Here is a 16,959-nt window from a genome sequence, read left to right as displayed (position 1 = left end):
ACACACACACACACACACACACACACACACACACACACACACACACACACACACACACACACACACACAGAAAGACTGAATGGTGGCAAGAAAGTTAAAGTGAGAAGGGGAAAGAAAGAAAGGGGAGGCTAATCGTCTATTAATTACAGGCTGCCTTCACTCTCTACATGATTTCCGCAAAGGTCACAAAGAGAAAACAGGAGATAAGAGTTATGAAAATGTTGGCTTTCCTCCCTCTTGGCATGCAGGCTTGAAAGATGAAGAGGTGATCAGGGAGATGAAAAAAAATCGAGGGAGGGGGAGAGAGAAGGGCACAGCTGTTTTGGCACCCTCTGGATTTCAGGCTTGTGCTACATGTGCTTGCCATTCAACTGCAGCTCCTTTTATTTACTGCATGTACATGTTGGTGATTGGAGGCCGCAATCCCGAAGGATTGTTTTACACAAATATACAGAAACAGATGGCACATCACACTTGTGTGTAAAAGCAAGCAAACATTCTGATTGTTGTGGCATAGAAGAAAAAAAAGGTTTTAAAAATCTCACTCAATAAAGCCTTGAAGAAACAGTTCATCCAAAGACTGGAAAATCTGTCATCATTTACTCACTTTTATGTCGTTGCAAACCTGTATGACCTTTTCTTTTTCGAAAGGTTGAATTTTAAATAATGCACTGATTGCTCTTGCATTTATGCATTAGAATAAAAGGGGACTGAAACTTTAAAGCTTCAATGATGATGGAATTTATGCAAAAGCACCATAAAATTACCATAAAAGTAGTCTATACAACTTGTGCACTATATTCTAAGTCTCCTGAAGTGATATGTTAGATTTATTTGACCGAAAGACCTAAATATGGCCGCATGATACTGAAGAAAAACGTGTTGTGCGATAATGTGTTATGCGTAATTCGATATGCAATATGATAATGTAAAATAATATATGTAAATAATATGTAAATATATTTTAAAATAATAATGTGACCAACATACATAATTATTATTATTATTATTAATATCATTATTATTATTATTTTTTTTTTTTCACACTAAATTGCTGGCAGCAGCTGCGAGTGCCTTGGGTTGACAATGTCATAACCTGTAAGATATATAATTAAGACACAAAACAATGCAAAACAAAGTTAAGCAAAGCAAAAATAATCAGTTTGATTCATTCAGACCGAAACTGATTCAATGAAAGATCTGAACCATTGTTTATATTGAAGTAAATTAAGTAAATAAATGACAAACTTTCATTTTTGGAAGAACTTCACCTAATTGTTCGATTACTCACATAAATGGACAAACATACCTCTCCAGCAACAAAAAAGAGCAGTGGCGTCTCTTCCTCCTTTGCCTTGTATTTGGCCATGATCTTCTCTGCGATTGGCTGGATGAGCTCCTTGGCCGGCTCCAGCTCTCCCTCTTCCTCAGCATCTAAATGAGAGGTAAAAAAAACAATGAGATAACAGAGGAAGAGGAATGATGAGGGCAGAAAGATGATGAATGAGCATTGTAGTAAGAAAAGGGAAGTGAAGAGTCAATAGGCTTTGAGTGCTCCTCTGCAATGATCTCAAAGCATCATCTCACCTACGAACAGAACCAGGCAGGGCCCTTCATGTAGCTGCACGGCGTTGGATTCGTTGAGCTCCAGAACGGGTCGCGGGTGCCACGGGAAGAGCCGACAGTCGGGGTCATTGAGAATCTCCACCCGCCCCTGTCGCGTGATCATGTGACCCTCTGCGTCCAGTAAAATCAGTGTGGGAATACCTGGGAAAGGTTAAACAACAACAAAAATCTGTGTATAACAATATTCTTTATACTTCTTTAATGCCAAGATATGATGCCACAAGAAATAAATTACATTAAAATGTAATAAATCACACAATAAATGTATTAAACATCAAAGAGGTTCTAATTGGCTGTAATTTAGTTTCATTATAGGATTCAAGCCTACAATGTTCATCTAATCAATCAAATGTATTAATAGATATACATTGCCATTCAAAATGTCTAAAGAACTTGATTATTTTATTCAGCAAAGATGCACTGAATTGATCAAAAGTGACAGGACGTGCATTTATAAAGTTACAAAAGATTTCAATTTCAAATAAATGATAAGAAATGTTTCTTGAGCAGCAAATCAGCAGATTGGAATGATTTCTGAAGGATCATGTGACACTGAAGACCGGAGTAATGATGCTGAAAATTCAGCTTTGCATCACAGGAATAAATTACATTTTAAAATATATTCAAATAGAAAACAGCTATTTTAACATGTAATAATATTTCACACTATTACTGTTTTTACTGTATTTTTTTATTAAATAAATTAAGCCTTGGTGACCGCAAGAGACTTCTTTCAAAAACATTAATTTATGTACATTAATACTCTTTCAAAAAATCTTATCAACCCCAAATTTTAAACAGTAGTGTTCTATCGTTCAGGTTAGTTCATAATGAATATTGTTAACATGTACTACTTTTAAATGTTAAGTATCAGACTTATTCTAAAATTTACACTAATTTACAATTCTGTTAAACCTATTGTAAAATGTTAGCGATATGTTTTATTGCTTGAAAAAAAATTGTCAATTGTTTTTTTTTTTTTTGGATGACGATGATGATGGGGGTTGGTGTTAAAGAATTGTTATAATATTGTTATAATAACCCCTACAAATACAACTCATTATATACACTATAAACACTTTAAAGGGTAGATGTTTGTGAAAGATGTTTTCTCTGTTTTGGAGGGTTGATTATTTTTAAATCATACCCTATTTATTGCATCAAAATTTGTTAATACTTTACTATATTTAAGTGTGGATAATTTTATCAGTTGTTTATTGCAACAATACATAACTACAATAACTTTGTCTAGTGCTCTTATGAGTTTATAGCATGATTTGTGAAAATTTAACTATACTGAATGACAGACTTCATGGCTAGTGTGTGTATTTCATTTCATTCTGTAACCTACTTGTTCTACAGATCTGTGTGTACTAGTGTTCAATTCTACTGTTTTTGACAGATAATATCATGATAATTTTTGCGTTTCCCTCACCGAATGCCGTATCTTGTCAGCAAAAACCTGTCCATGGGCTTTTTTGATTGCTTTCAGTTTAAGTGTTTGTTGTTGCCAGCATTGTTGCCAGATATTGATACTAAAACAAACAAAAAACTAAAAATAAATAAAATAAACCGAAATTATTTCCAATCTTTTGCAAATATGATAAGATAAAGATATCGCTGACTCTAAACTGCAACTTCCTACTTTATTAACTTTATAAAATGTTAAATTAAGTGGAAAAGACAAGTCCAAAAACGCTTATAATAGCTGGATCTGGCAACACGAGGCTGCGCCCGCGCCCTCACTCACAACGCTCTCAAGCAGTGTTGCCAAGTCCGCGGTTTCCCCCCGCTTTCCCGCTTTAACACTGTTGCTACGGGTTGAAGCGACTCCAATAACTTGATATTTATCCCCTGGAATGCGAATTTTAGCAGGGGAGCCCCCTCAAAACGCCATTGGGCTAGTTTTGGACTAGTTTTGAGTAGCGACTGGGTGGGTTTTCTTATGAAAACCTGGCAACCCTGCTCTCAAGACTCATTCACTCCGCCAGCGTCTCGCAGCGATCATTATCATACCAGGGATGCTAAACATTCTTGCAAACTGTCTAAACTGAATTATACATGTCATGCAGGCATTCATATGAGGAGTTTAGCAGCAAATTAGTCATTCAAAGAACAAATGTTATTTTTGAACATGAAAAGGTCCGGACTTCGGTGGCCTCATAGCTGGTTACGGGCCTGTCCACACCCTAAGCACAACACCAGCACACAAAGCCACAGTCAGGCGGCCTGTGGTCACACTGATCTCTCTGTACAGCCGTCCTCTCTCAAACCCTCTTTGAGATAGAAATCAGACTGCAGTATTAGTGGCCTTATCAGACTCACACAGCGACTTCAGGCTGGAGGAAGAGGGAGGGGGAGTCAGTATCAAATCATCCAAGATGAATTCCACACATTCCAGACCGGATAGGCCTGAAGCCAGTACTTTCCCTCTCAATGCATCAACTCCCAATGAAGAAGAGACGAAAGCAAAACGAAAGAGACTTTTCTGACTGCTAAAGGGGTCATATGATAGCTGGACCAGAGTTATTTGGGGCTAAAACAGTCAGAATTTATCACCATTTTACTCACTCTGTGACATTTGTTGCGGTTGCAGCTAATTAGAGCAGAAAGATTTATATTAAAGATTTAAATTCTGTCATTATTTATTCACCCTCACGTCATTCAAAACTTGCATGATTTACATTCTTCCTCCTGTGATATACAAAGGAGGAAGATATTATGAACAATGTCTCAGTGTCCATACAGTGAACGTCACTGTTGGTCCAGTGTAGTTTTGGACCCCATTGACTTCCATTATATGAATAGAAACAGATCAAATACTTTTCAGAATGCTTCTTTTGTGCTCTGCAGAAGAAATACAGTAAGTCAATAAGTCGTACAGGTTTGGAACAACATTAAGAGTGAGTAAATGATTAAAGAATCTTGGCTCTTGGTTGAACTAACCCTTTAAAAACCATGTTTTCAGAATTGTTACTTATACTGAGCGCGAGCGACATCCAGAGAGAGGGAGCGGTGGGGAACAGTAATAGTAAAGTAAACTTGATTAGCCGCCCACATTCCTGAGGTCCTACAGCTCAGTTTGCAGTTCCTGGCAGGGTCAGCTTTATCCAGCTACAGCCAACCACACGCACTTCCACCTGAGCCAGAGTTAAAGTCCACAGACGTACCTTGGATTCCATAGAGTCTGTTGAGTCGTGACCGTCTGGCCTCGTCTGTGTATGGCACCGCCAACCACGGCATCTCACTAAAATACCGCGTAAATGACTCCTCTGACCTACAACGCAAGACACAAGGTGTTTCAATCTTCATTGCATGTTTAAAGTGTCCTCCAACTTTAAAATAATCAAATAATTATTGGAAATAAGCAGCAAATATAGCTGATATTATGTGTGGAAGTTAAGAATGCACAATATATTGGTGCGAGTTAATGGCCAATATTAGAGATTTTTAATTTATTGCTATCAGTTGATATTGTATATATCTGTATATGGACTGATGCTGGATTTTTAATTGTGCTCATATACCCTATTTTACATTTAGATTGCCTTTGCCATTATCTAAAGCTCACTTAAAAGTTAATCTTTAAAAACACCTAATAAATAATTGAATAACACACACACACTGGTAAAAGTAATCTTAAGCAAATCTCTAAATTCATATACATTTTTCATGCTGAACGTTATAATGTTGTGATGTCAAAATTCACTTGTAGCATTTAAATCATTGTTTTTAGTGTTTTATTTTTTTATTTATTGAGACAAAATACAGAAGTTTTACTTTACATTTTGCCTATTTATCAGTTATCATTAGGTGAAAATAATTATCAATCAGAATGTTAATAATTAGGGCATCTCTAGTGAAAGTGTATATAAATTATTTTTTTTATTTTAGTCCACACTGACTATTTACAAAATGTAAAAGATTCAACTTAAACTTGTAAAAGAACTAGAATTTTTTTTTTTTTTTTTTAGGATTTTCAACATATGAAAACAAAGAAATGTTATGATATAAAAATTGTAAAAAATAAAAATAAATATATATATATATATATATATATATATATATATATATATATATATATATAATATATTGGGGTGGAACGGTTCAACTTACTCACGGTTCGGTTTGTATCACGGTTTCGGTACGGTTCAGTATGTGCTATGTTTAGGGAAAAACTATACTGTCAAATAAAAATAAAGAAAATAACAATCTATCTTAACTACAAGCAACAGCACAAACAAATACAATAGAGTAAAGATACAAATAAAATAAATAGTGATTTTCAGTTTTTTTTTTAGGTAGGTCTAACATTAGTTTTCAGGTACAGAAATTGAATAAAGTAATGAAATGTAAAACAGTATTGCATATGTGACTGTATAAACTAAAGATTAATCTTTATCAAAGTTACAAAAGCTATTCAATCAAGAGCAGTGAGTGATTTCTTTGTTGTTGCTGTTTGATTAATATTAAGAAAATGCTGTCACTTTAAGACACTTAAGTACGTTCAGCCGGCTATGTCTGCTATAGGACACTTACCAAGACAGGTATTTTGACATAATTTTTGTGTGAATTTGTCCATTTAAACACAATACTTCAGAGAGAGCTTAATATATGCGCACGTTCTGAGGCGCGGGTTTGCGCGCTTTGGATGAGCGCACGCACAGATCTTCTCACTGCGCGTGCAAGCTCACATCCTCTTGCTCTTAAATGTTTAAACTGGCAAAGCTTAAATGAGTTTAGCTTAAAAACAGATATCAACGTGTGCTGTTCAAGTCTCATCTGTGCGGGCGATGACGGAATAAATGACTGCTCATATTCCAGCATACGGCATTCGCATTGAACAAGAGTGAATGGTTTGTCCAAGTTTTTTTTTCTTTTCTTCCATCGCTGTTGTAATAAAAAATAAAAATAAATATATATATATATATATATATATATATATATACATATATATATATATATTATAAATTGTGAAATTGTGATCTGTGTTTCTTACCGATCAGCACTGACAAACACAATCTCAAATTTGTGCCCTGATTCTTTCACTTTCCGGTACGATTCCACCAACACTCGGGTTAGACTGCGACAAGGAGGACACTGTGAAATAAAACACACACATAAACACATACATAAGTTATAGCGAGATCTCCTAAAGGGTTTCTGATAATAAACAGCACTTAGTGGCCTAGTGAGCGCCCAGAGCACTTAATATTACTCTCCCTGCAGTTCAGCACCCCAAGAAAAACAAAACAAAACAAATGTGACTAGGACCTGGTAGAGCTTTTAAACTCATCCTGTCTTTTATGGCTTGGAGGCATTTTGTGCTGCATGATTTTCTCTTTTCACAAGAGTGCTACATTCAGCCTGACATGCTTCACTCAGCTCTCTTCAAGAGCTCTCCAGCCCCGCGTAGACTTTGAATACCGGCAGGCCCACACTGAACGAAAGCTCAGCAGATTTATGCAGAACTCAAACGCCTGCCATTCACAGTGTTTAAACATCCTCCGGCCCTTCTGGCTTTCTCTATCAAATATTTAGGTGGATCTGATTAATGCTTCCAGCTACCAGTATGCGTGTAGTACTCATTTACCATAATTAAATCCATTCCACAGATTTTCCTCAAAACATCAGCTAAGACAATGCGATTAAAAAAGTCAGATTTCGTCTAGGCCTAATTATCAGCATATATTAGACAGCAAGAGCTCTTTTTGTAACATTAAAAATGTCTTTACTGTCACTTCTGATGAGGTTAAGGCATCCTTGCTGAATAAAAACTATTAAAAACATATCTTACTGACTCATATAATATACTGTTTACAGTTTCATATAATATATAGTTTAACAGCAATTATGTGGAGAGTAATGATTAAATAAAATTTAATTTAATAGTAAAAGTAACTGTGATTGATAATAAAATATCTGAAAATTGATCATCAGAATGTACCAGCAACACAAACGCCACAAAATGAAATAAACAGTGAATTTATAAATGTTTTATAAGGTTACAACCAAAAATGTTGACTTTCAAAAGATGACATACAGTATGGATCAGCCAAATGAGTTAAAATTTTTTATTTTTTATTTTATGTTGTTGTGAACCTGCATTCTTTTCATTTCACTGTGGTATAAAACATGAAAGCAGATACAATTTTGGTTCCCATTGACTATGTATGGTCAAAAAATACAATGGACGTAAATAGGAACTGAAACTTATTGGTTATTAACATGTTTCTTTTATGTTCCACAGAAGAAAGAAACTCACATAGGTTTGAAACAATGCGAGGGTGAGTAAATGATGACAGAATTTTCATTTTTGGGTGAACTATTCCTTTAAGGTATTCATATTCATGAGCTGACCAATCAGACTTCATACACAATTTTAGTCTGTACAAAAGTAAAAACTAAACATCACTCCCATTAAGATAAACAAAGACTTCTAACTGGAAATTAATGTGGCGCACATTCGACAAACATTCCAACGTACAGTATGTTCTGTTGCTGCTCCGGCCTCTTGTATTTTCCCAGCCCATCTAAAATAAAATATTAACAAATACAACAAGCTACAAGCTCTCCCTCTGTTTCCTTGAGGTCAGTTGAGGCCGTTTTTCAAATGGAGAAAAAAGTGGCATTAGTATATCAACGGAAACAATACGTCCAGGCACACTTAGTCTTATAAAAGTCACTTTAATAGAGGTTCACTTTACACTGGTTAGGAACGAGGAATGCGGTGCTGGAATAATAAACTGAAATATATAGCCTGGTTTTGTGGCTCATCTTCACAATTTGTCTGGGTTTGGAAAAGGGGGGAACTGGAAAAACAAGCTCCTGCTACTGTGGCTGCAGCCCTGTGGACTGGCACAAGCTGCCCGTGTTTGCCACAACCAAGAGAAACGCTGTCAGTCAAGGAACCGCTCCTCTGTGAATGTGAATGAGTACGTCACGTACTGGCCTGAGTGTTAGGAGTGAGTGACTTTTATAGTGGGAAATAACAGGGTTTCTGTGGAAAAGGCTTCATATGACGGGAAAGCCAAGAGTAACAGAAGTGCCCACTGTAACACCACTCTGCTTTGATAACCCATTCATGAAAAAATGACTCTTATGAAATGGTTCTTTTAAAAGAGTAAATCAGGAAGATCCATGAAAAGAGGTTTGAATCAGTCTCAGTGAGTCATTATACTGACTCCCTCACTGAACCATGAGTCATTTTTTGGTTATTTTCTATTCAAAATGTTTCTGTGATTTATACAAATTACTAACCTGTGTTATTTTAGTATTTCATTTGAAATTCCATTTTCATAAATGGAATAAAATAAACATTTTTAAATGTAAAGTTTTAGTAAAAATTTTTGTTGTCATTTATAGTAGTTTTTAACATGTCTATATAGTTTTTATTAATTTTTATTTTTAGTCAAACTAATTTAAAATGATAAATGTTGCATTGGCAACAAGTCGAAAGAAGAATTTTTAATTTGTATATTGTATTTTAGCTGATATTTATTTTATTTTATTTTTTCATTTTCATTTTTATGGTATTAGTTTTAGTTATACTAAATTAAAATGAGAAATGCTGCCTTGCCAACTAGCTGAAATAAAAAAAAAATTATAAATGTGACCGTGGAGCACAAACCCAGTCTTAAGTCGCTGGGGTATATTTGTAGCAATAGCCAAAAATACATTGTATGAGTCAAAATTATAGATTTTTCTTTTATGCCAAAAATCATTAGGATATTAAGTAAAGATCATGTTCCATGAAGATATTTTGTAAATTTCCTACCGTAAATATGTCAAACTGTACTTTTTGATTAGTAATACGCATTGCTAAGGACTTCATTTGGACAACTTTAAAGGCGATTTTCTCAATATTTAGATTTTTTTTCACCCTCAGATTCCAGATTTTCAAATAGCTGTATCTCCTAACAAGCCATACATCAATGGAAAGCTTATTTATTCAGCTTTCAGATGATGTATAAATCTCAATTTCGAAAAATTGACCCTTATGACTGGTTTCGTGGTCCAGGGTCACATATATTATTTTAATTCAGTTAACATTTATTTTATTTCAAGCTTTATTTTTTCATGGTTTTAGTTAACTATAATAACCCTATAACATCATTTTGGTATTGCAATTAATTATTAAATGGTATTTAACAAAAATCAGCACATCAGATCCAATTGTATGGGCTGCAATTTAATTTCCAAAGTATGGCTAGGTTATACATAATATATCATTTTATTTCATGGTTTTGGTTATTACAATTACTAACATATTTTTGCTATTGCAATCGATTTATAATGATACTCTTACAAAAACATACGTTTTTAACAAAAATTCTTGTTTCACATATGAGATCCGATTGTAAGGTTAAATCGACTGTGCTTTTGTCTCCAAAGTACAGCTAGGTTAGAAACACTAACACAAAGCACTCACCCAGTGTGCAGAGAAGTAAACCCCCACATAGGATGCCTCCAGGGCACTGCTGTCTGTTGTCTGTCGGTTGTTCCTGAGCAAGGGCCCGGCCACCACCTCCGCAAAGGGCTTTGGCCCCCAGGGGAACTCCAGGCCTGCAGGACGGGTGGGAGCAGAGCAGAGCCAGGACTCTGATTACTGTCACACAATCCTCCTTTCACTGCCAGCACATGCATATGTCATTCATATATTTATAATATACAAGAGTCTCTCCTCTGGATCTTGATGGCACAGGGATATCAAACGCGAATGGGAGTTGATGCAAATATCAGGTCTTAATGTGAGATGGAAGCTTCATTTCCCATATTGCACCAGAAATTTTGGAGTTGAGGTGTTCATCCTCTATTTCTCCTAAATATTACATTAACCATTTAAAAATATCTACCATCATTAGCAACCAAATCAGTCATTTGATAGAACCCAAATTCATGACTGAATCAATCAGATTCCTGAATTAATCAGTCTGATTTGCCAACATGAACAGGATCTCTTCACTGAAAAGAACAGAAATGAACAGAATACGGATCAGAATGATTCATTCACCCCTCTGGTTCTCACGTTCAACTCACTGAATCAATCACTCATCAGAATTCAGATAAGAATGTTCAAAAATCAGTGACTGATTCAGTTACTGATCTGGTTCTAAACAAATCAATCACTAAGAATTATTGATAAATTAGTCTGATTTGCATACAGGACGAATATGTTTACTGAAAAGAACCAAAATGATCAGAATTCAGATCAGGATGATCAAAATCAGTGAATGATTCATTTACTAATCTAATTCTACAGTTCAACTCACTGAATCAATCGCAAATATTAATATATGAATCAGTCTGATATGCAAATAGGACCAATCAGTTTCATAAAAAAAAAATAAAAAAAAAACATGGAATAATTCACATTTGGATCAGAGTGATCAAAAATCAGGGAATGATTCATATACTGATCTGGTTCTTAAGTTCAACTTGATTCAGCTGTAGTGATTCTCGAGTTGACAGCTCACTGGTGGGTACATTTATCAGTGAATTTATCATTCAAGCGAGCTGAGGGCTATCAAACGCTTGGAGCTCTCCAAATACCATTGCCATACAGACGGGTGAAGAGCAGTGAAGGACAACCATGTACCGTGGTGCCAAGTCAAGTATGCAATGTGAATTTTTGAGCATGTGAAAGTCATGTTAAAGGGAGAGTTCACCTCAAAATGAATGACTTACTCACCCTCATGTCATTCCAAACCTGTATAACTTTCTTCTGTGGAACGCAAAAGCAGTAGTTTTGGAGAATTTTCACGCAGGCATGCAGTAAACTCAGATTCATGAATGAATCGCTCAGATTCGTTTGTATTGAAAAGAACTGGCTCATGTGAATGAATCAAACTCACTGAGTCAATGATTTGGTCATTGTTCTTGAGGCGACAGCTCAAATTTTGGTCTGTTAATCACACTATCGTTTGACTTCAGAAGTCTTGGAATAGATGGGCTATGGACCACTTTTATGGTGCTTTTTGGTCAGACAACGACAGTTCATAGTGACAATGTTAAGCTCTGTCAAGCTCCAAAAATGACCAAAAAACATCAGTCCATACAAAAAAACAAACAAAACAGGCCATACAACTTGTGCACTATATTTTTTCAAAGATATCAAGTTGTTAAGCTGTCAATTTAAGAATTACTGTGACCAGATCACTGTGTCCTTGAATTGATTCAAGAACTAATTAGTCAGATTCACAAACAACCTGAAGAATCAATATCAATCAAAATCAATCATGAGCTCAAAACAAACAATAGTTCACATATCCAATTCTCAAGACTCAATTTACACGCATTCGTTTAGCAGACACTTTTATCTAAATCGACTTACAAATGAGAAACATCAAGAGGTATGTTTCCATCCAAAGTTGCGAATTTAACTTTTGCACAAAATTGGAATATCGCATAAAACATTTGCAAATAAGGTGCCGTTTCCATCCAACGAGTCAAAGAGAACAAAATCGTCACTTCATGACAAACTAGCACAAAATATCACTAAGAAAAGTAGGAGAAGCCACTGAATATAATAATTTTCATATATAGTAAATGACTTGCGCCTCAGAGCAAGCAGACAAAACACAATAAATGCGGTCATTGCTTTTGGAGGTGGATGCTGCTGTTTGGGAACGCAGTCGTGTAAGACAGTTCTGGGAGGCAATTATACAGAAATACTTTGATGATAGACTTTGCTCAGGCATTTCAGAATGACCAAAACAACATTTGAGATGCTGTGCAACGAGATCGGTCCGCTGGTTAGTCAAGTTATCTCATCCCATCACATGACTTTTTTGATGCGTATTGAGGAATTTATTCGGTAAATGTGTTTTCATCGTAGTTCATGCACATTTTTTCTTATCGGATAAAAAGTTTATCCAACTCAATATTGTGCACAAGTTTTTTATGCACATTTTTAGAATTTATGCGCATATTGGTGTTTCCACCCAGTATTAGCAATTTGACTTTTTTTTCAGCACGAACAATGATTTTTTTGCACTAATTAGTTTGTCCACAAGGTGGCAACACTGGTCTCGTACACGGTACACTCAGCTCGCACATGTGAGTCAAAAAAGAAACGCAAGAAACAAACCAACAACAACAACAACAACATATTACTTGAGGAACAACAACAGCGGATGCTTGGCAAGTGTGCTCAGAGATACTCACAACTGTACAAAAAAATGTTATCGTCATAATTTCTGAAAATAAATAGCGCAGACACTGCACAAGAATGAATCATTCTAGTGTGAATGTCATCAAATGCCTTTGTTTGTGCAAGTTATTAAATAGAGTAAACTTTGAAAGGCTATTCATTCCACTATATGCTTTGATACTTTCGTGTCAAAACTTGAGTATACTTTTGGCTTTAAAATATATATAGCACATAGGGATGTAACGATTACCGGTTTGCCGATAAATCATGATAAAATTCCCCACGGTTAGAATCAATTATCATTTTGACTTATCTTTTCTTTATTTAAAGGCTGAAATGTGAGGTTTACCTTTTTATGAAACATTTTCAAAGCTTTATTTCAACATTTACATTAGATATTTGAACATGCTATTAAACTGTTGTCAGTCAAGTTGTCATTTAAAATCCGAACATCATTGGTAATGTTATTGTTTTAGTGATTATGCAAACAAAAAGTCATTTTATTTGTTGTTTGTTGATTTTTAAATATAAAACTTGAAGTGATTTATGTGTCAGTACTTTTTGAACATCTCCAGCACATTTTAACAATACCGTGATAATACTGATAACCGTGATAAGAAATTTTCATACCATTACATCCCTAATAGCACATGGACAACTTTTATGGTTCATCTTTTGTGTTTTTGTGCCATTTCTGAAGCTTAAACTATAAAGCACAGATATCTGTGAAGAGTCTTCAAATAATTCTCCTTTTGCGTTCAACAAGGGTTTGGAACAACATGTGGGCAAGTTAATAGCAACTGAGTATTCATTTTTGGGTGAGCTTTCCTTTAAACCCCTTGAGTGGGTGAAAAACTAAAGCCTAGTACTCACCTTTTGGATCATCTCTAACTACAAGCAGGCCGTTCCGACACACCACCTTCCCCGTGGCAGCATCGATGAACACCAGAGAAGGAATACTGGTCACCTTGTACTTGTTCCAAAGCTTCATCTACAAAAAGAAAAGACAGACAGACATTGACTGAGATGAGAGACTGGGAATCAAAAGGAATATGACTAAAAGAATGAGGAGGAGTGGGAATGTTTGAGTTGAAGAGAGACGGCATGATTCATCTCAGCTCATTCCTCTTTTTGCAAAGCTATTTTGCCTTTTTAACCATTAGAGATACAATCAATACAGTCCACGTGAGGCTTAAAAATAGACTACGAAACAAGAGGCTGAGTTTAAACGTTTTCCTCTCGCTCTGAAGAATAAAGAGACTCAGAAATGTGGCGAGTTGAATTAAGTGCTATCCGCAGCTATCTGAGGCGAGCCGGCGAAGAATTAGCTAAGGGCCAGAATCAAACATCTACAGGGCTGATTCAACTTTAAAGAGAATGGCATCTGAGGAAATTCGAGGGGAGCACTTTTTCTTTCTGTAGTCTCAGTGAAACCGTGGCACACGGGCTAAAAAGCCAGCGATTAAACCTCACTCGACTGAGCCGTTTGCCTGTGTAGTCTCACGGCTGTGTGCGCTGCCACCTTCATCCTTTGCGGCTAAGAACAAACCTGGTAAATTATTCAGGACATGGACGTGCGAAGGTCTAATAGATGAAAGACGCCTATGAAAGTAAACTACAGTAACTGCAGCGGACTGATGTGAAACATGTAGCGCATGAAACATGAATGATTTATCAAAACACTAGACACACATGCAAAGACTAGAGCTGTCAATCGATTAAAATCTCAAATTAACTACATGATATGCTAAAAAGGTATTTAATTAAATAATTTTGGCTGAAAAAGCCCCCCCCAAAAGAGAGTATCACTGTTGTAGTTTTCCAAATATGTAAGTGGCTTTAAAAGCAAGGCCAACGGTAGTAAAATTCCTTATTGAATTCACATACAGATCAGGGGGCAATGTACAATAAATGCCTTTTTAAATAATTAATCATTAAACTGACAGCACTGACAGATACAGATGCAGATTCAGATTTGTTTTTAGCCAGTTATGATTCACAAGGTGTCAATTCCCTATTTGGGTATATTTTAGTTTAAGGTCTATTTTGCTTGCATATTCTTTTTTTTTCCAATTTACATTTGGAAGTTCACTTCTTGCATTTCTGCATTAAACATACAGTACTGTTCAAGAAGAAAAAAAAGAAGAAAAAAAGAAAATAATACTTTTAATCAAGGGTGCATGAAATTGATTAAAAGTGACAGCAAAGACATTTCCTAACGTCAGAATATAATGTCACAGAACAGAAATACAATCCATTTAACAGCAAGTCTTTAAAATACTGTGAGACATGAGTTTTGCTTCAAATAAACTACAGAAACAACTCCAAAGATGAGAAATATACATGCATAAACCCAAAATAAATAAATAATACTAAAAAAAACAACAACAAAAAAGTTTAACAACAGTCACAACCTATAGAAAAGCACATGAAAAGATTTCCCACAGATATTTCTACTATCTCCACTGACATAACCCTATAATGGAAACATGTCATTTGGAACACAGAAGAACCAAGACCATTCTTTATGAATTTTTGCATGTAGTCGACTCGTGAATCAAACTACACTGGTCACAACTATGGTAAAACATGATTTCTTTTCACACAGTTGCTGAAAATACTGTAGGCATAGAGTTAAAGATTGGGATCTGTAGAATCAATATCAGGATCAATCAAATGAAGATGACTAAAAGATTGTCTAAAAGATGAAAATAAAATAAGATAAAAGCCTTACTGTAGTTTCAGTTAAAAATATGCATCGAGTGTGAAGTCGAATGTTAAACGTGGAGGAATAAAGTGGAGGTTCAGATTACTTCATTCCTGCACTGCTTGATCAAACTCTTTGATGCATAGCTGAGGAAATGTTTTCACCGGAGGAGAGTTTAGATGTGAACGGGTAGTCAAAGAGTGTTACTCTGTTTGTCTAAGCCTGAAGGATCCAGACAACGGCTCCAACACAAACCTGCAGCGCTGCCATAGTCAACAGCGCTCAACTTGCTCAATCACTGGCCCGTCTGCACCCAAATTTCTCACTCCGGCCTAAAGTGTACATGGCCTACGCTGTAAAATCAGTGAGGTTAAAGGGCAATAAGTGTGACCGTCTCAAGTATCAACACTGCTGCTTACCTTACACACACCTGTGAATCTTACACAGCTGTGAGTTTAGGCTCAGAGATCTACAGTGAGTCGCGAGAGGTGCCATGAGGGAACAAAGCTCGCCCGCAGGCTGTGAGACAGCTGTATGAGGAAGACAGGTAATATGAAATGAAAGACAGCTCCATGTCAACAGCTGCCCAACCGTTCAGTGAGGCTAAAAAAACTCACAGCCTGAACCTGATGAAAACAGCCAATTAAAGAAGGACATGGACAGTGATGAATGCTGACATGTTTTAAAGGTCAAAGAGTTTCAAGAAACGGGCAGATAAGCCAGTATGTTTAGAATAAGTGGGGGGACTCGCTTTTTAAATGTGTGCTTGTTAATGCTTTAAAAAAAAAAAAAATTAAAAAAATTGTTTTAATTTAATATAAAAATACACAAAAATCAAAAACATTCAAAAATAAAAAATAAAATTTGAAATAGAATATGAAATGATTACACAAAACAAGTTTATAAAAAATACGTGTTTAAAATTTTTTTAACTAAACTAAACTAAAATAAATATAATATAATATAATAATAAACAAAAATTAAAATCAAATAAACTTTAAATATATACAGTGCCTTGCGAATGTATTCATACCCCTTCATTTTTTTCATATTTTGTTTTGTTGCTGCCTTATGTTAAACTGCTTTAAAATAGTTTTTTTTCCACAACAATATACACTCCATACACCATAATTGTCAAGCAAAAAAACAGGTTATTAACATCTTTGCAAATCTTTTAAAAATAAAAAACTAAAATGATTCCAAATGATTCTGGGACAGTTGAAATTTAGCTCAGGAGCATTCATTTTGCTTGTAGATATTACTACACTTCAAGTGAAGTTAACCTGTGGCAAATTCAATTGAATGCGTATGATTTGGAAAGGTACACCCGTCTTAATAAAAGGTCTAACAGCTGATAATGCATATCAGAGCAAAAACCAAGCCCTGAGGTCAAAATAACTGCCTGTAGAGCTCAGAAACAGGTTTGCGTCAAGCCACACATCTGTGGAAGAGTTCAGAAAAAAATTCTGCTTCA

At 35.5% G+C, this 16,959-nt stretch overlaps 1 protein-coding gene across 1 annotated transcript in view; it reads right to left on the bottom strand.

Moving 5' to 3' along the window:
* LOC107661105 (nucleoredoxin-like) overlaps positions 1–16,959 on the bottom strand; it is a 77,547-nt gene that overhangs the window by 6,627 nt on the left and 53,961 nt on the right. Inside the window, exons 2-7 of the mRNA XM_016450570.1 lie at positions 13,652–13,769; positions 10,058–10,191; positions 6,626–6,726; positions 4,797–4,903; positions 1,588–1,767; positions 1,310–1,434 (exon numbers count right to left, since the gene is read on the bottom strand). Of these exons, the coding sequence (XP_016306056.1) occupies positions 1,310–1,434; positions 1,588–1,767; positions 4,797–4,903; positions 6,626–6,726; positions 10,058–10,191; positions 13,652–13,769 (765 nt within the window). The remainder of the gene's footprint in view (positions 1–1,309; positions 1,435–1,587; positions 1,768–4,796; positions 4,904–6,625; positions 6,727–10,057; positions 10,192–13,651; positions 13,770–16,959) is intronic.

This window comes from Sinocyclocheilus anshuiensis, unplaced genomic scaffold (genome assembly GCF_001515605.1).
Source record: "Sinocyclocheilus anshuiensis isolate Anshui unplaced genomic scaffold, SAMN03320099.WGS_v1.1 scaffold583, whole genome shotgun sequence".
NCBI classification, from domain to species: domain Eukaryota; kingdom Metazoa; phylum Chordata; class Actinopteri; order Cypriniformes; family Cyprinidae; genus Sinocyclocheilus; species Sinocyclocheilus anshuiensis.
This window is presented reverse-complemented; position numbering and strand designations above follow the sequence as displayed.